The 26,428-nt window shown below is 41.8% G+C and overlaps 1 protein-coding gene across 2 annotated transcripts in view; it reads left to right on the top strand.

Moving 5' to 3' along the window:
- The first annotated feature begins 2,237 nt into the window (after positions 1–2,237).
- LOC106576776 (inositol polyphosphate-5-phosphatase A) overlaps positions 2,238–26,428 on the top strand; it is a 281,297-nt gene continuing 257,106 nt past the window's right edge. Inside the window, exon 1 of one of the 2 annotated variants that reach the window (XM_045700743.2) lies at positions 2,238–2,710. In XM_045700743.2, coding sequence (XP_045556699.1) covers positions 2,639–2,710 — 72 coding nt within the window. In that variant the 5' untranslated portion in view covers positions 2,238–2,638. The remainder of the gene's footprint in view (positions 2,711–26,428) is intronic. The other variant, XM_014154171.3, reaches the window with a different exon arrangement.

The following is a 26,428-nucleotide window of genomic DNA, read 5'->3' as shown; positions in this document are numbered from 1 at the left end:
AATGTTTCTAACTTAATGATAAACATCAGTCAGTCTGATCAAGAACATTATGCTAGAGTACCCCCAGTTTCAACAACTGGACGAGTACTTGGCTTCAAATGAATAAAGATATCAATATCATATCTGTGAGAACCATGAAAGAACATAGGCTACCTTGTCACGGTCTGTACTATTCCCACAAGCAAAAATAGGAACATCTAAAACAGTAATCACTTGGAACAAATAAAAACACAAATTAAATGAAGAATGATTTTACAAAATACTTGATAGGCTACATCACACCTACAACAACCAGCTCTGACTGAGAGCAGCAGGATAGTACTGGAGTGTTATTACCCTCCTCATGTCTGTGGTTGAGAGGCCAGCGGCCGGTCACACCTGGTGTGTCATGCCAGCACCAACACATGCAAAGCAGCCGGAGATCGTGTACACCAACCCGTCCGCAGCGGCTGGTCAACAACGGAAGGGCCTGGCACCCAATATCCCCTCCCTAAACGCACACAGCCACAGACACACAGACAAACAGACACACACACACACACATACTGCCAGACACAGCTGTGAGCAATTTGAATAACTTGTTATTGCGATAATCTCCTTGCTCTCTCCACAAAATCTTAATGAGCCATGTGTACTCCCCCACTACCTCCTAAGATGACAACACTCCAAAACATTTAGGGACTTCCACTGTGTCCCCGTATTTGCTCATCTTTTCTTTTTTGCCTCATGCCTCCACCATCTTGTCATCTTCTCACAAAATAAGACCCGCCTTGATTGGTTCTTGTATGTTCTGACTTCTTGCCCCCCGAGTACTAATTCAGTGGGTCCATTTTTTCCCCTCCAGACCATTAGGGGAGGATATGGCACAGAAGAGGAAACTCTTATTGGACTACAGGAAATGACTTGTATGTCCCGGGCCATTTCAGATGGTGAAGGTTGTAAGGCCTTTGCAAACTTGTTGTATTTGAGGTACATTTTCATTATTTTTGTAATTTAAAAAAAAATTTCAACCCCCAATTGGTTGTTACAGTCTTGCCCCATCGCTGCAACTCCCGTACGGACTCGGGAGAGACGAAGGTCGAGAGCCATGTGTCCTCCGAAATACGATCCTACCAAGCCGCACTGCTTCGTGACACACTGCTCGCTTAACCCGGAAGCCAGCCGCACCAATGTGTCGGAGGAATTACTGCACAACTGGCATCCGAAGTCAGCGTGTATGCGCCTGGCCCGCCATAAGGAATCGCTAGAGCGTGATGGGACAAGGACATCCCGGGCCGGCCCCCGGCCATCCCCTAACCCGGACGACGCTGGGCCAATTGTGTGCCGCCTCATGGGTCTCCCGGTTGCAGCCGGCTGCGACACAGCCTGGGATAGAACCCAGGTCTGTAGTGACGCCTCTAGCACTGCAATGCAGTGCCTTAGACCGCTAGGCCACTCGGGAGGCCCTTGAGGTACATTTTTAATGAGCATTGAGAACACATCTAAAAACTGAATGACGATAAAATATAAAAAGGCCTCTAACCACTCAGATGATAACTTTAGAAAAAGAAAACAAACTCATTTGTGGGCCCCACCAAATTCACACAAGCAAATGGCATGCGAGACGCTGTTCTCTTAAAGAGGTAAACATTTCAACTTCCCAGCTTGTAGAAATGTAGGTATAGGCTACTCAATGACAAACATGTAGGTCTAAATGGAAATGAGAAGACGAACAATTGATATATTATAAGTTTAACAATAACTAGTGGTTTAGAAAAGAAAAGTTAATAGTGTCATCTGCAATTATAAATAATGTAGGCCATTCTTATCTCCTGCACTGACACAAGCACACTGCAGCTGCAACACTGTTTGCTTGCAATTCCTCCTACAACCCAGTTTTTAGGTACACTATTGACTATAGCACTTTCACCATAGTACTTTCATCGTGCTAATTAGCTGACCAGCAAAGTTTTCTATCATGTATCATCTGTGTCACTACCAAAGGTCAGTAATAATATGTCTGTGTTTTATTTGTTATGACATTGTTATATGTCAGAAGCTGCATTCACAGTGAATGAAATTGTTTAGGCAGGACAGTTATATTCCCCAATTTAGCGTATTTTCTTTTCATTTTTAAGCAACAACAAGTCAAGTGGCCTAAGTAAGGGCTCTGGGGCAGTCTTGTGTGGCTTTTCTAGTAATGCGTTTCCCTTTTAAAACAGCTCCGTCTTTCCATTCGCTTGGTGACGTCAGGACAGTGAAAGACTCCAGCCTATCCTCTCTAAACAATCAAAGGCAATGGTCCTTACGGAGTCGCGGTTTACGAGGGAGACTTTTTCACTGCAAAAGACAGGGAATTAAACACTCACTGTTGGAATGAACCAGAGCCCAGTAGTCGCTATGGATTAAAACGGAAACATTTGCGATGGCTGTAAATGTGAAAAAGTAGCCAAAACATCTACAGAGCAGCAAGACCGTCAGCAAGCAACTAGATGCACGAGCCTTGCTCGTATGAGCGAGCCGAACGGTCACAAACCTGGCTGCAGTCACAATTCCTCAATATTTTAACTGAACCAGCCTCGTGAAACCTTTAACGACTTTTGTTACTTTCAATTCCGAACAGTCAAAGTCCGCTACATTTTTTGATTCTGAAAGAATTATGGCGGGGAAGCTGACAGCAGGCTCGGGAATACTGCTCGTGACAGCCAACGTTGGATCACTCTTTGAAGATGTAAGTTGCTTTGCCTGCGACAGTCTGTTACAATGTTTCTTCGGAACTAATGTGATTGTTTTCCTGTTGTTTTGGTTACAATGTATCCACCAATGCCGCTTTCAGTTGATTTCACTGCGCCCATGATATGGCAGTAGTCTTTATCTTAGCGTCGTAAGCACCTTACTTCACGTGTGAGCATAACCACAGCGTGGGCCTCTAGCCAGCAATGTTTATAACGCTTGTAGTCTCTATCATTGTAGAAACCGTGATTTGGGGAAACAACTATTAATTGGACCTCCTGGTTTGGACGTTGCGGATAGGTTACATGGATTATTCTCTGTCTTGCAGTTTGCTGTAGTAGTAAAACATTATTGTGACAGCTACCAAGTAGAGGAGGTGTAGATTTATTTCAGTAGCCTACTGTACCGTGCCTGTTTTGACGTTCACCTAGGCCTTTAGGTTCTCATAGAAGTCCACTCTTTTCAAACAAAATAATTATATAGAGATGAGGCCAATATCTAGGCCAATATTATTATTATTTTTTGATTAATGTTTGGCCATAGGCTAAACATTTTCCACATGCATTCAGATGAGCAACATGTATCTCCCTGCATGGGTCCAGTGTGAGAAGGATCATGTTTTGGTAGCATTTTCTTGACAGCCATATAGGCCAACCTTATGATGAGATGTGTACAGACTCCAGACATTGCATTTGGGCATGGACTCTCTCCGTTTGTTTTATAATTACACACATGAAACAAACGCATACTTTGTGTTGAGATAGCAAGTTTTGTTGTTTTGATGACATAGGCCGTGGTCTATTCAACAGAATCTAACATTAGATGTAATTATGTTTTCCCTTTCACTTGTTGTATGTGGAATGTAAGGCCAGATAGACTAGGGTGAGCTAGGAGTATGTGAGGAGGACTGATATACTTGATTGATCCAAAGCATGGAAATCAAATCAGCTGATTTAGGCATAAGGTCTTTTTCCTTTTACATTATGCTATGGTACCGTAGATGGGTTGTTCCACCAATTGGGTGCCCTTTGAGTAGTGTAACTTTGTAAAAAATGAATTGTTTCACCTAATTTTTACTTTCTGTCAAAAAGAGCAAGTGTCCAACTTAATAAAATAAAAAAGTTTCCTATCTCGAGGTAAAAAATAAAACAAGACTATATTAAGTGCCAAGTAAAGTAACAGGGTTGAATGTAACAGAGTTACCTTTTTTTCTCAGAATGAGAACGAGTTGCCAGTTCCTTATATAATTGTGTTTTATGCTTATTGCACATTTATTAAACACAGACCTTACAGCTAGTTTAACAGACAAATTGAGCATACATTTTTCCAGAATCAATGTTCATTGATACTCCCATTTTAGTAGTGTCTGCTAGAGGTCGACCGATTATGATTTTTCAACGCCGATACCGCTTTATTGGAGGACCAAAAAAAGCCGATACTGATTAATCTGCCGTTTTTAATTATTATTATTTTTTTTGTAATAATGACAATTACAACAATACTGAATGAACACTTATTTTAACTGAATATAATACATCAATAAAATCAATTTAGCCTCAAATAAATAATGAAACGTGTTCAATTTGGTTTAAATAATGCAAAAACAGTAAAAGTGCAATATGTGCCATGTAAGAAAGCTAACGTTTAAGTTCCTTGCTCTGAACATGAGAACATATGAAAGCTGGTGGTTCCTTTTAACATGAGTCTTCAATATTCCCAGGTAAGAAGTTTTAGGTTGTAGTTATTAGAGGAATTATAGGACTATTTCTCTATACGATTTGTATTTCATATACCTTTGACTATTGGATGTTCTTATAGGCACTTTAGTATTGCCAGTGTAACAGTATAGCTTCCGTCCCTCTCCTCACTCCTACCTGGGCTCGAACCAGGAACACATCGACAACAGCCACCCTCGAAGCAGCGTTACCCATGTAGAGCAAGGGGAACAACTAGTCCAAGTCTCAGAGCGAGTGACGTTTGAAACGCTATTAGCGCCCACCCCGCTAACTAGCTAGCCATTTCACATCGGTTACACCAGCCTAATCCTGGGAGTTGTTAGGCTTGAAGTCATAAACAGCGCAATGCTTGAAGCACAGCGAAGAGCTGCTGGCAAAACGCACGGAAGTGCTGTTTGAATGAATGCTTACGAGCCTGCTGCTGCCTACCACCGCTCAGTCAGACTGCTCTATCAAATCATAGACTTAATTATAACATAATAACACACAGAAATACGAGCCTTTGGTCATTAATATGGTCGAATCCGGAAACTATCATCTCGAAAACAAAACGTTTTTCCTTTCAGTGAAATACGGAACCGTTCCGTATTTTATCTAATGGGTGGCATCCCTAAGTCTAAATATTCCTGTTACATTGTACAACCTTCAATGTTATGTCATAATTACGTAAAATTCTGGCAAATTAGTTCGCAACGAGCCAGGTGGCCCAAACTGTTGCATATACCCAGACTCTGCGTGCAATGAACGCAAGAGAAATGACACAATTTCACCTGGTTAATATTGCCTGCTAACCTGGATTTCTTTTAGCTAAATATGCAGGTTTAAAAAACATATACTTCTGTGTATTGATTTTAAGAAAGGCATTGATGTTTATGGTTAGGTACAGTCGTGCAACGATTGTGCTTTTGTTAAATCATCCCCCGTTTGGCGAAGTCAGCTGTCTTTGTTAGGAAGAAATAGTCTTCAAGGTTCGCAACGAGCCAGGCGGCCCAAACTGCGGCATATACCCTGACTCTGTTGCAAGAGAAGTGTCACATTTTCCCTAGTTAAAAGAAATTCATGTTAGCAAGCAATATTAACTAAATATGCAGTTTTAAAAATATATACTTGTGTATTGATTTTAAGAAAGGCATTGATGTTTATGGTTGGAGCAACGTGTACCTAAGTGATTATATGCAACGCAGGACAGGCTAGATAACTACACATGGTTGATGATATTACTAGTTTAACTAGTGATTATGATTGATTGATTGTTTTTTATAAGATAAGTTTAATGCTAGCTAGCAACTTACCTTGGCTTCTTACTGCATTCGTGTAACAGGCAGGCTCCTCGTGGAGTGCAATGTAAAGCAGGTGGTTAGAGCGTTGGACTAGTTAACCGTAAGGTTGCAAGATTGAACAAGGTAAAAATCTGTCGTTCTGGTAAGGAACAAGGCAGTTAACCCACCGTTCCTAGGCCGTCATTGAAAATAAGAATGTGTTCTTAACTGACTTGCCTAGTTAAATAAAGGTAAAAAAAAAAGCCAAATCGGCGTCCAAAAATACAGATTTCCGATTGTTATGAAAACATGAAATCAGCCATTCCGATTAATCGGTCGACCTCTAGTGTCTGTTCTGCACGCAATTTGAGCAGTTGACACATAAAAATGAAAAATTGAATATTGTGCAAAAACATCAATTCAAATTAATAAAATGTATTTGATATCTCCCAGCCCTACTTGCTAAGCAAGCAGCGTGACATCCTTTACACAAGCACACTTGTAGTTGTTTTGTTTGGAACACAGCCCTGCATCCGGCACATTTTCTTCACAATATGACAAACAGGCCCATTCTTTTCAGGACAACCCAGGTAGCGCCCTGACGGTACCAACATCGCGATACTCGTTAGTATCGTGGCAAGTAAACAAAACACAAAGCGGATTTCACTTCTTTAGGGAAACAGCCCTAATGTTACAAACAAACATTGTTGTCATCCAGTCACATTTATTTATTTTCCAAGCTACAGCACACAATATTTTATATACAGGTTTTTAAAGGACCAAAGAGTGAGGTCTGCTTCGTGTTTTCATTTTTGCCATGGAAAAAATATATTGCGATACTGGTATTGTCCCGGCCCTAAACCCAGGATATAACGCCATGTCATCCATCAAACATAGTGATCATAAACATTGACACTGTATATAACAGTTTTATGATATGAAAATGTGAAGTGCACATTTGGACTCTCTGGTGTTTGGCTTGCTTGTATGACTTCAAATCGGTATTTATTATAATCCTCAATGTCTAATTTTTCAAAATACGTTGAGTCTTGGTAATTTACAGCATTTCCCTCACTCAGACAACAAAAAAATGGCAAAAAAAATTCTTCATTTTGGCACTTTAGCAAGTCTTTATAAAAATGTGATGTATTTCATTTTCCATGTGGTCTATGTTACAGGGCACTTCATTTAATGTAACAGGGCAGGCTTTTAAAATACAATATTTGTGCACAATTTATACTTAAAATATAAAAGGGATGCAAAAGGAACTCATTTTGTGGAACGACCCAGGTGCCTCTGTCTGTTGATGACTATTTTGCTTTTGCAGAGGCAGCATCTATTCTTCCTGGGGTCCCAAAAAATTGAAAATATGACCAGAAACAAAACTCTGATAGATAAGGACAGTCACACACTTTTTTTTATTAATCCAGCAATATACAAACAATATAACAAAAAAGATCTATACAAAAAAACAAAATAATTGTGTCTGTGTTTCTGTGTGTGCGTGCGTGTGTTTGTTTGTGTGTGTCCCCTCACAGTCCACGCTGTTCTGAGATGTTTCATCTTTTTTTTAAAAGGTCATTTTGCTGTTTTTGTGAGTAATTGGAGATGGAAGGGAGTTCCATGCGATCATAGATCTGTATAATACTGTACATTGTCGTGAATTTGTTTTTGACTTGGGGACTTTGAAGAGACCCCTGGTGGCATATCTTGTGGGTTATGTATGAGCGTCTGAGCTGAATTGAATATGTTTATGCAGACAATCTGGAATTTTCTCATAAAAACTCGAAGAAAAGTAGTTAATCTCTCGTCAACCCTCAACCAGGAAAGACTGGCATGCATGTTGTTGATGTTAGTTCTTTATTTGCAGTTAAGGGCAAGCCGTGTTGCTCTGTTTTGAGCCAACTGCAGCTTTGCTAGGTCTTGTTCCCAGGGGTTGAGGAGGGAGTCAACCATGTTAGATCTTGAGTTATTTAAGCTTGTAAGCTTTATCGAGCTACCACTAAGTGCTGATTTTCTCTGGCTCCTTATTATATTTCAGCTCGTCAGTTTGGGAATATTTTTTTCCCCCCCAACTGAAACCGGTTTCGATGTTAGTTAGTTGATAACAACATACAGATGGAAAATATCTTAGTGGGTCATGCTCATTGAACAGCATACTTCTCCTCCTTCCACTGCCAGCCCAGCAATCACTATCAGTAGATCCAGGTTCCCTGGAACCGACACACTCATTCACTCCATGTTGATGGTGTTGATGGAGCACGGTCCTAAGGTCTCAATAAAGAAAGGTGTGTGTGTGTGTGTGTGTGTGTGTGTGTGTGGGGATGTTCAAACAAGCATTCAGCTGCAGGTGAATCTGTCACCGTACTTTTTATGTTCGTCCAAGTTCTCTGGATGCGAACATCAAACATTCATAATCTGCAAGGGTCCAGAGGCAAAGTCAAACATTCATTGTGAGACAGCCCTTGTTAAAATGTCGAAAGGCAAACGTTTATTTCCTGGAGTGCTTCAAATGTAAAGGTTAAATGTTAATCATTATTTACGTTTGTGAATGTCTTGCACACCCACTTTGTTTTATTTATTCACAGTTGGCCTTGCTATTGTAGAGTACATTTGTGTCTGGTAAGTTAACCCCTCTCAAATCACATTTTATTGGTCACATACACATGCCGTTTCAGCCCGTGTGGGTGGTTTCTCTGTGATATCCTGACCTAAACATTTGTAATACCAAAGCAAGCTGAACCACTTGTAGGCTAACCCCATCCAGCCATCACCTGACAGGTTTTGCACCGGTGCAGTGATTTAAACAGGATCACATAATAGCTGTGAGGTGGGAGGGTCATCGGAGGAGATAACTGCCCCATAGCTATACTGTATACCACTCCCTCCCTGCTGAACTCTAGACAGAGGACATAAGGGCACCTTCCTCCACCTAGACACCCAGGTTGGCAACAAAACTCTGCTAGTGCTTACAGCGTCATATGAATACCATCTGGCCTGGATGTCATTTTCTTTACCCACTACCAATCCATGTCATATAGAAGGCTATGTTCTATACTTTGGATAGGTGCAGTGGGAAACAGCGGAATCGTGTTTTGTCATGGGGCTTGTCTCTTTTTGCCCCACTATGGTACAGTTCTCTGGATATGGGCTCTGCTGTTTGACCTCTCTGGCTGGGCACTGTACCTAGCTCTGACGTGCTGCTTCTGTCTTCAATCTCTTTCACTGTAGTCCCCTGACAGCTCATTAGCTCAGGCCATCGCAGTCTTGTCTCATTACAAGTGCACCCAGACCCCAGTTAGCTGGCATATTTACACTACTAAAGATAGAAAAAGGATGGAATGAAATGAGAAGAAAATCTGTGTCCTCGAGCTTGGCCCTGATCTAGGCTTAGCTGCTTTGCTGGCGGCTTGGAACCCTGAAGGACTATTAGGATTTTTAACGTTGCTACCGTAGGTGGGCCCACTGCTAACACTCCGTTAAGAATTAGAAAGCAGTGCCTCGGTAAAGCTGAGATAATTGTGCTTTTCTGGTAAACACGTAAGAATGTTATAGTGCATTTCAGATTGAACAGAAATAACCAGTGGAAAAAGCTGTTGGTTTATATTTAGGCCCAGATCACATGACTGATTCTAGGTAATGGGGAGGCTAAGTGAATCATATGATATAATAACCTGCAGTGTGTATTTATAGTGCCGGAGGGATATTAGACCACAATATGTGTTTTGTTAGTTTATGGTACTGAGTATTAGAGCTGGTGTGAGAACATGAGTTTTGCTTCGTCCACAGTTCAGCCAGATTGAAAAGAGTAGGCTTGCTAGATGTTTATAATAGCGTAATTGCAGAGAAGAGGTTAACAAAGGTTTTTGACGAAAGGGTAGCTAATAATTTACTGTAGTGGGTGCGGAGCTTCATGTGTCCAGACCAATTGACAGCTACTGACCTTAACTGCTCAACCACCGACTAATTCACGATATATATATTATACTATATATACAAAAGTATGTGGACACCCCAAATTAGTGGATTCGGCTATTTCATAAATTCGAGCACACCGCCATGCAATCTCCATAGACAAACATTGACCGTAGAATGAAGAGCTCAGTGACTTTCAACGTGGCACCATCATAGGATGCCACCTTTCCAATCAGTCAGTTCGTCAAATTTCTGCCGTGCGTTAACTAAGTGCTGTTATTGTGGATTGGGAACATCTAGGAACAACAGCGGCTCAGCCGCGAAGTGGTAGGCCACACAAGCTCACAGAACGGGACTGCCGAGTGCTGAAGCGTTGGTCCTTGGTTGCAAGTGCAACACTACCGAGTTACAAACTGCCTCTGGAAGCGTCAGCACAAGAACTGTTCATCTGGAGCTTCATGAAGTGGGTTTCCATGGCCGAGCAGCCGCATATATGCCTAAGATAACCATGCGCAATGCCAAGCATCGGCAGGACTGGTGTAAAGCTCGCCGCCATTGGACTCTGCAGCAGTGGAAACACGTTCTCTGGAGTGATGAATCACGCTTCACCAACTGGGTTTGGCGGATGCCAGGAGAACGCTACCTGCCTCAATGCATAGTGCCAACTGTAAAGTTTGGTGGAGGAGGAATAATGGTCTGGGGCTGTTTTTCATGGTTTTGGCTAGACCCCTTAGTTCCAGTGAAGGGAAATCTTAATCCTACAGCATACGATGACATTCTAGACGATTCTGTGCTTCCATCTTTGTGCCAACAGTTTGGGGAAGGCCCTTTCCTGTTTCAGCATGACATTGCCCTGTACACTGTGTGGATGACGGATCACCATCTCAAGCTGAACCTCGGCAAGACGGAGCTGCTCTTCCTCCCGGGGAAGGACTGCCCGTTCCATGATCTCGCCATCACGGTTGACAACTCCCTTGTGTCCTCCTCCCAGAGTGCTAAGAACCTTGGCGTGATCCTGGACAACACCCTGTCGTTCTCCACTAACATCAAGGCGGTGACCCGATCCTGTAGGTTCATGCTCTACAACATTCGCAGAGTACAACCCTGCCTCACACAGGAAGCGGCGCAGGTCCTAATCCAGGCACTTGTCATCTCCCGTCTGGATTACTGCAACTCGCTGTTGGCTGGGCTCCCTGCCTGTGCCATTAAACCCCTACAACTCATCCAGAACGCCGCAGCCCGTCTGGTGTTCAACCTTCCCAAGTTCTCTCATGTCACCCCGCTCCTCCGCTCTCTCCACTGGCTTCCAGTTGAAGCTCGCATCCGCTACAAGACCATGGTGATTGCCTACGGAGCTGTGAAGGGAACGGCACCTCCATACCTTCAGGCTCTGATCAGGCCCTACACCCAAACAAGGGCACTGCGTTCATCCACCTCTGGCCTGCTGGCCCCCCTACCTCTGAGGAAGCACAGTTCCCGCTCAGCCCAGTCAAAACTGTTCGCTGCTCTGACACCCCAATGGTGGAACAAGCTCCCTCACGACGCCAGGACAGCGGAGTCAATCACCACCTTCCGGAGACACCTGAAACCCCACCTCTTTAAGGAATACCTAGGATAGGATAAAGTAATCCTTCTAACCCCCCCCCCCCCCCCCCCTTAAAAGATTTAGATGCACTATTGTAAAGTGGTTGTTCCACTGGATATCATAAGGTGAATGCACCAATTTGTAAGTCGCTCTGGATAAGAGCGTCTGCTAAATGACGTAAATGTTAAATGTAAATGTACACAAAGCAAGGTCCATAAAGAAATGGTTCGTCGAGATCGGTGTGGAAGAACTTGACTGGCCTGCACAAAGCCCTGGCCTGCACAGAGCCTCAACCACATCGAACACCTTCGGGATGAATTGGAACGTCAACTGCGAGCCAGGCCTAATCGCCCAACATCAGTGCCCAACCTCACTAATGCTCTTGTGGCTGAATGGAAGCAAGTCCCTGAGGCAATGTTCTATCTAGTAGAAAGCCTTCCCAGAAGAGTGGAGGCTGTTATAGCAGCTAAGTGGGGACCAACTCCATATTAATGCCCATGATTTTGGAATGAGATGTTCAACGAGCAGTCACTTTCGGTCATGTAGTGTATCTCTTTATTTGTATTTTTTTCCCAAATAAGCTTTGTTGCGCAATTTAAAGATCAATACACTGCATGTAAAATTATATCTAGGCAAAATATAGGCCTTCCACAACCATAAGACCCACTAATATGGAACCCTGACCTGTTCACCAGACGTGCCACTTTGTCGTGCTGCTGCCCCAGTTTCAACTGTTCTGCCTGCAGCTTTGGAACCCTGACCTGTTCACCGGACGTGTTACCTTGTCCCGGACCTGCTGTTTTCGACCCTCTCCCTCCCTCTCTCTCTCTCTCCCCCCTTTTGTCCTCCCTCTCTTTTGCACCTGCTGTCTCGACCTCTGAATTCTCAGTTATGAAAAGCCAAATGACACTTACTCTTGAGGTGCTGACCTGTTGCACCCTCTACAACCATTGTGATTATTATTTGACCCTGCTGGTCATCTATGAACGTTTCAACATCTTGAAGAACTATCTGACCTTAATGGCCATGTACTCTTATAATTTCCACCCGGACTGGCCACCCCTCAGAGCCTGGTTCCTCTATAGGTTTCTTCCTGGGTTCCTGCATTTCTAGGGAGTTCTTCCTAGCCACCGTGCTTCTTCATCTGCTGTTTGGCGTTTTAGGATGGGTTTCTGTATAAGCACTTTGTGACATCTGCTGATGTAGAAAGGGCATTATAAGTAAATGTAATTGATAATGTTATTATTTTAGCAAAATAGTTTAACCAACTTTTTTTTCTGTAATAATAACTGATCTGGCTTTGAAGTTGGTCTATGAAAATAATGTTTTGGTTACAAATGTAATAACCACAACCATTCACAATGCACATCCAATAATAACGACCACTTTCTAGGAGCAGGCATTATAGAAAATGAACACAGGTCTCATTAACAATCTCTCAAGCACAAGCCCACGTGCTAGTGAGTAGCCAACTATTCTTTAAAAATTTAAAGTCTAGCCAACTTGGATCCATTTGCTTGCTAACAAGGTAGAAAGAACATTTGCACTGTTATGAATTGCCAATTACTTATCTAAATGCGTGTTTTTATGCTCATTGCTCGTTTATAAAACACAGACAAGACAGCTAGCACATAACAGTCTTTGGCTAAAATATTTTTTTCCAAAATCATGTTAATTGATCCTCCCGTTATAGTAGGGTCTGCTCTGTTCTACATTTTGGGAGTTGAGACACAAAAAGGGTATCGTTAGAAAATTCTCATCTATTACATTAAAATAATGTCTCAAGCGGTTCGGTGTCCATGTGACCGATTCTGTTGGACCAAGCCTCAAATGCAAATGGAGAGTTTAAACTGCTTTTTGTCAGAGAGGAAGAAATGATCTTCTGTCATTGTTGTTGTGAGTGGCAGGGGGAGGGGCTTGCTGTCTGTGTGAAAGTGGGAAGGTGCACAGTGCACACAGCAAAGAAGGAGCGAAGGAGACGAGACCAAAAAGACAGAACGCTCATAAAAATATATAAAACCTTGATTCTTGCGACACAGGCATTTGGAATATTGCGCTAAAAGATGAATTCTAATTAATAAGATATATGGCCCAGACCTAGATGACACCACCATCTCTCCTAGTTTCTTCAGCCTGAGAGGATTCCAGTATGTTTTAGATGTTGCCGCTGCTGGAATGGAAAGTTTCTGAAATAAAGATTAGATGGTGCTATTTTTTTGCGCTCCCCATCGCTGCGGGAGGTAAGGGTGCTGAGGGTGCCCCCTGATAAATCGAAATTAAAACAATTATGTATATATACAGTACCATTCAAAAGTTTGGACACCTACTCGTTCAAGGGTTTTTCATAATTTTTTACTATTTTCTACATAACACACATGGAATCATGTAGTAACCAAAAAAGTGTTAAACAAATCAAAATATATTTGATATTCTTCAAAGTAGCCACCGTTTGCCTTGATGACAGCTTTGCACACTCTTGGCATTCTCTCAGCCAGCTTCATGAAGAATGCTTTTCCAACAGTCTTGGAGTTCCCACATATGCTGAGCACTTAATTGGCTGCTTTTCCTTCACTCTGTGGTCCAACGGGTGACTATGGAGGCCAGGTCATCTGATGCAGCACTCCATCAATCTCCTTCTTGGTAAAATAGCCCTTACACAGCCTGGAGGTGTGTTGGGTCATTGTCCTGCTGAAAAACAAATGATAATCCCACTAAGCGCAAACCAGATGGGATGGCGTATCGCTGCAGAATGCTGTGGTAGCCATGCTGGTTAAGTGTGCCTAGAATTCTAAATAAATCACTGACGGTGTCACCTGCAAAGCACCATCACACCACCACCCCTATGCTTCACGGTGGGAACCACACATGCAGAGATCATCCGTTCACCTTCTCTGCGTCTCACAAAGACATGGCGGTTCGAATCAAAAATCTCAAATATGGACTCATCAGACCAAAGGACAGATTTCCACCGGTCTAATGTCCATTGCTCGTGTTTCTTGGCCCAAGCAAGTCTCTTTTTCTCATTGGTGTCCTTTTAGTAGTGGTTTCTTTAAAGATATTCGACCATGAAGGCCTGATTCACGCAGTCTCCTCTGAACAGTTGATGTTGAGATGTGTCTGTTACTTGAACTCTGAAGCAGTTATTTGTGCTGGTAACTCTCTAATGAACGTATCCTCTGCAGCAGAGATAACTCTCGGTCTTTCCTGTGGTGATCCTCATGAGAGCCAGTTTCATCATAGCGCAAGAGGGGTTTTGCAACTGCACTTGAAGAAACTTTCAAAGTTCTTGAAATTTTCCGGATTGACTGACCTTCATCTCTTAAAGTCATGATGGACTGTCATTTCTTTTTGCTTATTTGAGCTGTTCTTGCCATAATATGGACTTGGTCTTTTACCAAATAGGGCTATCTTCTGTATACCAACCCTACCTTGTCACGACACAACTGATTGTCTCAATCACGTTAATATGGAATTTATTTCCTTAACTTTTAACAAGGCACACCTGTTAATTTAAATGCATTCCAGCTGGTTGAGAAAATGCCAAGAGTTTGCAAAGCTGTCAAGGCAAAGGGTGGCTACTTTGAAGAATATCAAATATAAAATATATTTTTTGGTTACTACATTATTCCATATGTGTTATTTCATAGTTTTGATGTCTTCACTATTATTCTACAATGTAGAAAATAGTAAAAATAAGGAAACCCTTGAATGAGTAGATGTGTCCAAACTTTTGACTGGTACTGTGTATTCTTTAAATACTCCCCCACAAAATATGAACTTTGCCTTCATAACTCCTGTATGAGTGGAGAAAAATACTCCTCTGCACCCCCCCCCCCCTCCCACATCAACAGCAGCCTCAACCCAAAACATCTCCTCCTGCCCCCTCAGAACATGAAATTAGATTTTCAAAGGGAAAATGGAGTGAGATGGATTGGCCTGGCATCTCGAAGCCTGAATAATCAGCATCTATTGCCTGAAGAATATCTTAATTCCTCTCCACTGAAGCCCTTGATGGTGTCTTTGACTGTTTGTTTGTGTTTAATAATGATATATTATTAATAATACGTTGACACCTTGGGCCTAGATTTAACTGTGACGATGCTGTCAATAAAGAATAATGAAACTCTTATGTTGTTGCATTTTTCTTCAATTGACTTAACCTCTATGGGCTACTCAACAGCCAGTTGAATCCTGTGGCGCGTTATTCAAATCCTTAGATATGCTATTACTTCAATTTTTCAAAAATATGACTATTTTACACCATTTTAAAGATAAGACTCTCGTTAATCTAACCACACTGTCCGATTTCAAAAAGGCTTTACAACAAAAGCAAAACATTAGATTATGTCAGCAGAGTACTGAGCCAGAAATAATCAGACACCCATTTTTCAAGCTAGCATATAATGTCACATAAACCCAAACCACAGCTAAATGTAGCACTAACCTTTGATGATCTTCATCAGATGACAACCCTAGGACATTATGTTATACAATACATGCATGTTTTGTTCAATCAAGTTCATATTTATATAAAAAAACAGCTTTTTACATTAGCATGTGACGTTCAGAACTAGCATACCCCCCGCAAACTTCCGGGGAATTTACTAACAATTTACTAAATTACTCACGATAAACGTTCACAAAAAGCATAACAATTATTTTAAGAATTATAGATACAGAACTCCTCTATGCACTCGATATGTCCGATTTTAAAATAGCTTTTCGGTGAAAGCACATTTTGCAATATTCTCAGTAGATAGCCCGGCATCACAGGGCTAGCTATTTAGACACCCAGCAGGTTTAGCACTCATCAAAGTCAGATTTACTATAAGAAAAATGTTCTTACCTTTGTTGTCTTCGTCAGAATGCACTCCCAGGACTTCTACTTCAATAACAAATGTTGGTTTGGTCCAAAATAATCCATCGTTATATCCAAACAGCGGCGTTTTGTTCGTGCGTTCTAGACACTATCCTAAAGGCTAAATAAGGGTGACGAGCATGGCGCAATTCGTGACAAAAGAATTCAAAATATTCCATTACCGTACTTCGAAGCATGTCAACCGCTGTTTAAAATCACATTTTTATGCCATTTTTCTCATAAAAAAGCGATAATATTCCGACCGGGAATCTGCGTTTAGATAAACAGACAAAGGAAAAGAAAGCATTCGGTCGAAGCGGGCACGCGCCTAAGCCCATAGTACTCTGAGTGGCCACTTGCCAAAAGCGATAAAGTGTTTCAGCCAGAGCCTGCCTCGATATCGTTCAACGTTTTCCCGGGCTCTGAGACCCTATGGAAGACGTAGGAAGTGTCACGTTATTGCACAGATCCTGAGTCTTCAATAAAAAGAGCCAAGATGAAACACTACTTCTCAGACAGGCCACTTCCTGCTTGAAATCTTCTCAGGTTTTGGCCTACCAGAGGAGTTCTGTTATACTCACAGACACCATTCAAACAGTTTTAGAAACTTTAGGGTGTTTTCTATCCAAAGCCAATAATTATATGCATATTCTAGTTACTGGGCAGGAGTAGTAACCAGATTAAATCGGGTACGTTTTTTATCCAGCCGTGCAAATACTGCCCCCTATCCCCAACAGGTTGGAAAAATAGAGAGTGTAAACATGTTGTCTAGACATTTAGTAGATTCTTCTCTAATTGGCACAGCTGGGAGTTTAGAGGCATTCCGTTTGTCTTTTACAACCCTTAATTTCTTTGGAGGATGAGAATCTGAGATGCTCAGGAGACCTCTTCAGATCACGGCCATAACATTGATGTCAACGAGCCCAAGATGCAGGGCCCCCTTTGTCAAAAGCAGGGGTGGAAAATATTTTGCTTGTCCATGCCTCTCCAGGGTGCTGTTGGAGAAATGCACCGCTGCGGCGCTCCACCAACGTTCCGTTAAATCATCTAACTTAAGTCATGGAGCCTATGGAGGGGGGGCCTGGCGGAGATCAAATGTATGACATTAGCTAGGTTTCCATCCAATTGGCGACAGATTTTCATGTAAATATTCATATATTCGCATAAATAAAATATGCATGTTTTCCACCAGAGATGTTTCCAACTTCACTAGTTGTGCACATAAAAATCATTTTTAAATTCCCATGTACGAAAAAAATTCCATCTCATTTTTGACTCCTGTACTGTTGGTTTTGTCACAAATGTCTCTAGCCAATGGTTTGCAGATACAGTGCAGGTAGCCTACCACATGATTATTATGGACAAAAGAGCAAGATTATTTTTATTTGTCGAACTGCAGTCAAGCATCGATCATCATGTCACCAGAATAAGACTTGATATTTATTGGAAAGGAGCATCAAGCTCATCGCCTTGCACTTTCAACACACTGTGAAGTTCATCATACCTTATTTCATCTGTAGTCTAATAAACTGCATGCTTTCCCCAGTAGTAGTGGGAGGACCATACATGTCATCATGTGACTCCAAGTTTACTTCGATATGATGGTTATATCAATATTTGCGCATAAAAGCATTTCCACTACCATTTCTCATGTAATACATTTTTCCAGCACAGAAAGATTCCACCTTTTTTAGCGTATTTTGTTTTGTCTACATTTGGAAAGTTTACTGACCAATTTGCTGTTTCCATCAGGCCTGTTGTGATTTTTTTTTTTTTTTATCCAACATGTACTTCACTCGCGTAAAAAGGTTGGATGGAATCCTGGTTAATGTCATGAGACAAATATTTTTTACATCATGCACGTTTCTCTGATCAATCAAATAAAAAATGTACTTTGTGAAGATGGCATGTTAACTAACATCATACCCTATAAACAGGACAGGTCAAAGTAAAATGGACAATATGGAATGGATAATCAGGCCAATCAAAACTACTGTCCAAGAATTTCACCCTGTGGGTGAAATTGTCATTATAATCAGTGGTTTCAAGATTGTATCCGTACCTTTTTTTTTTTTTATGTTGATGATCATAGCGAAAAATGTAATACTTCTGCATTTCCCGCTGTGTAAACACATTGATTCTCATCGCAAATAGGCTCCGGATAACTTAAAGTTGGGTAGCTGATATACAGAGCTTAAATAACCCAAATGATTAGTCACAGGAATCGGGACTAATAAAGCCTGCCTGTTTTACAAATGTTTTTTTTTGGTCCTGACGTGACTAGGGTTTTTTATATATATATTTTTTGTGATTTGGACTGGCCTTGATTTCAACATCCATGGACCGGACCAAATCTGAACCATTCATAGACGTCTATGTTTGGTTCAGCTTTGGCCCGGTCGGGACCAGCCTTGATTTGGCCCATACATAAAGTACATTTCAATGTCCACAGATATCCAGTCTGGACAGGCCTATATTTGGCCCAAACATAATGTCTATAATTGGATCAGATTTGGTCCGGACCGGCCTTGACTTGGCCCAAACATTTGAAAGGCCCAAATCTGAACCAATCATAGACATCGATGTTTCACAAGAGTTGACAGCAGAGTACAGTTCAGTACAATACAATAGAGTAGAGTATAGTACAGTATAATGTATTGTACCCTACTCTAATGTACTCTACTCAAGGCATCTATTCACTTTTCATTCAGAACCTAAAATGAACCTAACTTCCATGTCTGGAAACATACTGATTTTAGCCAATAGCAGTAGTGTCAATTGATAATTGTGATCAATTGTTTTTCTACCTGAATCCGTCTATTACTCCGAGTCGCTATTCACAATTTCCCCAGCATGGAGGAAAACATGGGAGTGTTCTCATAGACCTGCAGCAAAAAAATCCTCCATTTACACATTTACACATTTACACAATAATGTCTAGCTGCAGACTTTGGTTGATACATGCCGCGCCCACTACGTGCTGCGCACACTATGTGTCACTTACTACATTTACATTTACATTTACATTTAAGTAATTTAGCAGACGCTCTTATCCAGAGCGACTTACAAATTGGTGCATTCACCTTATGATATCCAGTGGAACAACCACTTTACAATAGTGCATCTAAATCTTTTAAGGGGGGGGGGGTTAGAAGGATTACTTTATCCTATCCTAGGTATTCCTTAAAGAGGTGGGGTTTCAGGTGTCTCCGGAAGGTGGTGATTGACTCCGCTGTCCTGGCGTCGTGAGGGAGCTTGTTCCACCATTGGGGTGCCTGAGCAGCGAACAGTTTTGACTGGGCTGAGCGGGAACTGTGCTACTACATGATGCACCCACTGCCATTGAGGCTGCTAGCACTGTCTCTGGCCCACATTCCAGCACAGTAGGTGGTGGTAGTGCACCAACATTCAATGCCAACCGCTGAAAAAACACAGAGGAAGGAGGATGCTAGCTAGCTAGGGAACACTGGTACACAGTGTTGTTCGCCCCCACTGTTCAGTTAATGTTACGGCGAGGGAAGTAGCTACCTAGTGTAGCCAACCCAACTCTCATGTGGCACTACCAGGTAGTGATTTCCCTCTCTATAGTGTTAAAATAATTGTGGAAAGACGGTGTCCTAGCTAGCAGCCTCAATGGCAGTGCGCACGGCATGTAGTAAGTGACACATAGTGGGCGCTGCATGCAGTAAACGTGGTCTGCCGATAGACAGATCCTTCTCCATTTACATGCTGCTTATCTTATGTGTGCATTTCACACTACTTTTGGATTGTAAGGCTTGTGAATGTCCTGCTTAATTAATGTTTGTTATTGTCAAATCAACAGCAATATCCTTTAAAAAAACAACTTCAACCAGTAACAAGGCTCTTTGGCTAGCTTTGCTACCAACGCAAGTCAATTAGCGTTTAGCATTCTAGCTAACAACTGCTGCATCCAAAATAGGTATTTTGCAACTATCACTACCAAGTATTGTCTTAGCGACTGTTCAAGCAATAATCAAAACAACATTGTTAAGCCTCTGAGAACTCCTAAAAGTTTTGTTTTATAAGCCCAAAAAGTATAGGACGTTTTGGTTGAGGTGACCAGGCAGAATGTGCAGCTCCCACCAGTGCGACCAATTAAAAAAATATAACTCACACAGCCAAGTGAAACGGTCGCAAAATGCGACACAGTTTTGACTTAAATCTACTTGAAAATCTATGACAAGAACTGAAAATGGCTATCTAGCCATAATCAAAAACCAGTTTGACAGAGCTTGAAGAATGGTTTTAATAATAATGGGCAGATGTTGCACAATCCAGGCGTGGAAAGCTCTTAGAGATTTACCCAGAAAGACTCACTGCTGTAATCACTGCCAAAGGTGCTTCTACAAAGTATTGACTCAGGGGTTGTAAATACTTATGTAAATTAGATATTTCTGTGTAACATTTTTATACATTTGCTAAAATTTTTAAAACATGTTTTCACTTTGTCATTATGGGGTATTGTGTATATATATGTGTGTGTGTGGTGTGTAGATCGATGAGAGAGGAAAACATCAATTTAATACATTTTGAATTCTGGCTGTAACACAACTAAATGTGGAATAAGTCAAGGGGTATGAATACTTTCTGAAGGCACTGTACATACAGTGCATTTGGAAAGTATTCAGGCCCCTTCCCTTTTTACACATTTTGTTACGTTACAGACTTATTCTAAAATGTATTAAATACATAAAAATCATCAATCTACACACAATACCCCATAATGACAAAGTGAAAACTTATTTTATAAAAATAAACAGAAATAACTTATTCACATTAGTATTCGAACCCTTTGCTATGAGTCTCGAAATTAAGATCAGTTGCTTCCTGACATGTTCGAGCAAAAACCAAGCCATGAGGTCAAAGGAATTGTCCGTAGAGCTCAAAGACAGGATTCTGTCGAGGCACAGATCTGGGGAAGGGTACCAAAACAATTCTGCAGCATTGAAGGTCCCCAAGAACACAGTGGCCTCCATTCTTAAATGGAAGAAGTTTGGAACCACCAAGACTCCTTCTAGAGCTGGCAGCCCGGCCAAACTGAGCAATCGGTGGAGAAGGGCCTTGGTCAGGGAGGTGACCAAGAATCCGATGGTCAGTCTGACAGAGCTCTAGAGTTCCTCTGTGGAGATGGGAGAACCTTCCAGAAGGACTTGAATATGAATGCATGTGAGAGATTCTTATGGATACAAAGCCATAGATATACAATGCTGTCGGGAAGTATTCAGACCCCTTGACTTTTTCCACATTTTGTTACCTTACAGCCTTATTCCATAATTTATGAAATTGTTTTCAAACTTAAGACAATTATCTGGTAACATCTATTGTGGACATTCCTGCAGTCAGCATGCCAATTGCACGCTCCCTCAACTTCAGACATCTGTGGCATTGTGTTAAAATGTTATTTAAAAAAAATTGTCCCCAGCACAAGGTGCACCTGTGTAATGAACATGTTGTTTAATCAGATTCTTGATATGCCACAACTGTCAGGTGGATGGATTATATTGGCAAAGGAGAAATGTTCGCCAACAAGGATTTAAACAAATTTGTGCAAAATGTTTTAGAGAAATGTGCTTTTATGTGCGTATGGAAACATTCTGGGATCATTTTATTTCAGCACATTTCCCAAATCTGTCTTTGTTGCCTCTCCACTGCTCCATTCCTCTGCCCCCCTCTCCTTCACCAAGACTGATGAGAACCCAGCCCAGTCATGAGAGAAGGCCCAGTCAGTTGGCAGTACCCGGGTAGTATTCATCAGGAATACATAATGGAAAAAATGTAACGTTTTATAACATAACAAATTTGTCTTATTGGACCAGTTAATTCCTCCCTGTTTGTCTGTTTTCTTCGGTACCTAATGAATATGACTCAGGCATTAGTGAGAGCTGAGCTCCACAGGCTCTACCAGGTCACCATGACCCAGAATCACAGCTCAGTACAGGGCAGGGTAGGCCTGGTGTAAACCAGGCGGCGGGATTCTTTCTTTGACATTGACAATAATTTGTCCACTCCACTCACTCCGTCTGCTGTTCTAAACAAGCAGGCAGGCAGTCCCTGGGCTAGACCGGTGTTAGGGCTCATGGGAGAGAACTGTGAAGTTATCCCCCTTTCCTCCCTTCTCTGCCCTATCCTCGCCCGATGGGATGGGACATACTGTAGGCCTACACAGGTTCACTGACCCTCTTTAGATAGTGGGTGAGAGCAGGACAATGAGGGCTCGGTAGCCTCGGTTTCAGATAAGGAACTAGATAAGGGTGGGGGTGTCCGAGCAGGGCCTCTCTTAGTCATAATTATAAGGGATGGGAAAGACTGACAGGGACACGCCCCCCTCTCCCTTTCCACTCCTTTATTCATACACTTGCTGCCGGGAAAGGGGCTCAAACCCATTAAAACATGTTGAAGTAGAGTTTATTAAATCCACAGGTAAGATACCGATAACAATTGATTTATGTGTGCCAAACAGGCTGGAAAAAGGCGAATGCTCAATGAAGTCACTGCTGATGCACAGTACAACTAGTGTATACCTGTCAGGGGTTTTCTTCTATCCCTTTTTCCACTGTTCTGGAATGTTCTTCTATAATGACCTCCAGTAGCCCCCCATCTCCTGTTGCTGCAAGTTGAGCTGCAGAGAAGAGTTCCCAGGAGGAAGTGTCTGTCTCTGGCCATAATACACAGTCTGTTTCCCAAGTGTGTCCCATGTTAAAGGCATGCCTGTAACGCCATTCTGTGTGCGCGTGTGTGAGAGAGTTCATGAATGTTAACGCCCTCCTACATCAGTTAAGCTTTTCGCTTCAGGTAAGCGCCTAACACTGACTTACAGGGGGAGGTGAAATGAGGGAAAGTGTGTGTTTTGGTGAAAAGGTAGAGGCCTATCTAACATAGCAAGACTTCCTAGTTAGTAATACTTGTGTAAGTGGTGTCTCACTATGTTGTCAGCAGTGGATGAGAGTAGGGAGAAGGCAGAGGGGGAAGTATGTACAGTATTGAGGGTTTCTTTGGATCTCAGACTGGTTACATGATGTGTGCTTGTAAGAGGAAGCAAGTCGAGAGGGACATGCCTCACACTTTTCCAATAGGGCTGCACGATGATATGGACATGTAAAATATCCATATCGCAAGAGGCTGCAATGTTCTTGCTTCTTCAGTGGTATGGCAGTATTTGTTTGTCTACAGGAAAACCGATGTCAACCAAATGCAAGTGTTGTGCAAAAGTTGCCTCAGAGTTGTGGTAACAACGAGGCAACAAGACTAGGGCTGTTACGGTGACCGTATTACCGCCACAGTCATGACAGCAATCAAATTCCACGTGACCGCTTTGTCACGGTAATTAGGCTTCTCTCTTCTGCTGCTGATGGTCAGAGGTAACCTACTAAACTTGCTAACTGCATGGTACTCAGCACTCTATTGTCCCTCTAATCGCTCTGATATCAATGCAAATGTTCTTGAAAATCAAATCAAACACCTCACGGGAGTCCATTTAGCTATGCAATTGCGTGAGAAAACAGAGTGAGGAAGATCCCATCAGCTTTCTATATGCTAGGCCTACTATATTTCTTTCTTTCTTTTTTATTTATCAACTTTCCTAATATTAAGCACATTGCTTCACTTTACAACAGGAGTATAGCCTAACTGGCTGGCATGAAAATGAACCACGAGAAAGAGCGTCTGCTAAATTACGTAAATGTAATGTAAATGAGAAAAATGTCTTCCATTCGCTATTTAAGTGCGTAGATTACATGTATTTTTTTCCCCTTACCCCATTCTGAGCACGGTATATGATAACGTTCCATTCTAAATTAAAACTGTTACACATACAGTACCAGTCAAAAGTTTGGACACACCTATTCATTCAAGGGTTTTTCTTTATTTTTACTATTTTCTACATCAAAACTATGAATAACACATGGAATGTAGTAACCAAAAAAGTGTTACACAAATCAAAAATATATTATGTTCTTCAAAGTAGCCACTCTTTGCCTTGATGACTGCTTTTCTACTCTCTTGGCACTCTCTCAATCAGCTTCACCTGGAATGCTTTTCCAACAGTCTTGAAGGAGTTCCCACATATATGCTGAGCTCTTGTTGGATGCTTTTCCTCCACTTTGTGGGTCCAACTCATCCCAAACCATCTCAATTGGGTTGAGGTTGGGTGATTGTGGAGGCCAGGTTATCTGATACAGCACTCCATCACTCTCCTTGGTACAATAGCCTTTACATAGCCTGGAGGTGTGTTGGGTTATTGCCTTGTTGAAAAACAAATGATAAAAGATAGTCCCACTAAGCGCAAACCAGATGGGATGGCGTATCGCTGCAGAATGCTGTGGTAGCCATGCTGGTTAAGTGTGCCCTGAATTCTAATAAATCACTGACAGTATCACCAGCAAAGCACCTCCACACCTCCTCCCCCATGCTTCACGGTGGGAACCAGACATGCGAATATCATCTGTTCACCTACTCTGCGTCTCACAAAGACACGGCGGTTGGAACCAAAACATTTAAATTTGGACTCATCAGACCAAAGGACACATTTCCACTGGTCTAATGTCCATTGCTTGTGTCTCTTGGCCCAAGCAAGTCTCTTCTTCTTATTGGTGTCCTTTAGTAGTGGTTTCTTTGCAGCAATTCGACCATGAAGGCCTGATTCACGCAGTCTCCTAAACAGTTGATGTTGAGATGTCTTAAAGTCATGATGGACTGTCATTTCTCTTTGCTTATTTGAGCTGTTCTTGCCATAATATGGGGTTAGGGTTAGACTTGGTCTTTTACCAAATAAGGCTATCTTCTGTATACCACCCTTACCTTGTCACAACACAACTGATTTTCTCAAACGCATTAAGAAGGAAAGAAATTCTACAAATTAACTTTTAACAAGGCCCTCCTGTTAACCTCTATGGGCTAGGTGGGACGCTTGCGTCCCACCTACTCAACAGCCAGTGTAATCCCGTGGCACGATATTCAAATACCTCAAAAATGCAAAAACTTCAATTTTTCAAACATATGACTATTTTACACCATTTTAAAGACAAGACTCTCGTTAATCTAACCACACTGTCCGATTTCAAAAAGGCTTTACAACGAAAGCAAAACATTAGATTATGTCAGCAGAGTACCCAGCCAGAAATAATCAGACACCCATTTTTCAAGCTAGCATATAATGTCACATAAACCCAAACCACAGCTAAATGCAGCACTAACCTTTGATGATCTTCATCAGATGACAACCCTAGGACATTATGTTATACAATACATGCATGTTTTGTTCAATCAAGTTCATATTTATATCAAAAACCAGCTTTTTACATTAGCATGTGACTAGCATGTGACTAGCATTCCGACCGAACACTGCCGGTGAATTTACTAAATTACTCACGATAAACGTTCACAAAAAACAACAATTATTTTAAGAATTATAGATACAGAACTCCTCTATGCACTCGATATGTCCGATTTTAAAATAGCTTTTCGGTGAAAGCACATTTTGCAATATTCTAAGTAGATAGCCCGGCATCACAGGGCTAGCTATTTAGACACCGACCAAGTTTAGCACTCACCAAAGTCAGATTTACTATAAGAAAAATGTTATTACCTTTGCTGTTCTTCGTCAGAATGCACTCCCAGGACTTCTACTTCAATAACAAATGTTGGTTTGGTCCAAAATAATCCATTGTTATATCCAAATAGCGGCGTTTTGTTCGTGCGTTCAAGACACTATCCGAAAGGGTAAATAAGGGTGACGAGCATGGCGCATTTAGTTTTCTTTACAAAGAGAGTGAAAGTAAAAGCATGCTATCCCCTCATGCACGAGCCTCAGTCTAATGGCCCTCTGATAGAGCACTTGCCAAACGCGCTAATGTGTTTCAGCCTGGGGATGGAATTACATCGTTCAGCTTTTTCCCGCCTTCTGAGAGCCCATGGGAGCCGTAGGAAGTGTCACGTCATGCCAGAGATCCCCTGTATTTGTTAGAGATGATCAAGGAGGGCAAGAAATGGTCAGACAGGCCACTTCCTGTAAGGAATCTTCTCAGGTTTTGGCCTGCCAAATGAGTTCTGTTATACTCACAGACACCATTCAAACAGTTTTAGAAACTTTAGGGTGTTTTCTATCCAAAGCCAATAATTATATGCATATTCTAGTTACTGGGCAGGAGTAGTAACCAGATTAAATCGGGTACGTTTTTTATCTGGCCGTGCAAATACTGCCCCCTAGCCCCAACAGGTTAATTGAAATGCATTCCAGGTGACTACCTCATGAAGGTGGTTGAGAGAATGCCAAGAGTTTGCAAAGCTGTCATCAAGGCAACTGGTGGCTACTTAGAAGAATCTAAAATACATTTTGATTTGTTTA

This window comes from Salmo salar, chromosome 18 (genome assembly GCF_965601325.2).
Source record: "Salmo salar chromosome 18, fSalSal1, whole genome shotgun sequence".
Classification (NCBI taxonomy): Eukaryota; Metazoa; Chordata; class Actinopteri; order Salmoniformes; family Salmonidae; genus Salmo; species Salmo salar.
Note: the sequence above shows the minus strand (reverse complement) of the source record. Positions and strands in the feature narration are given on the sequence as shown.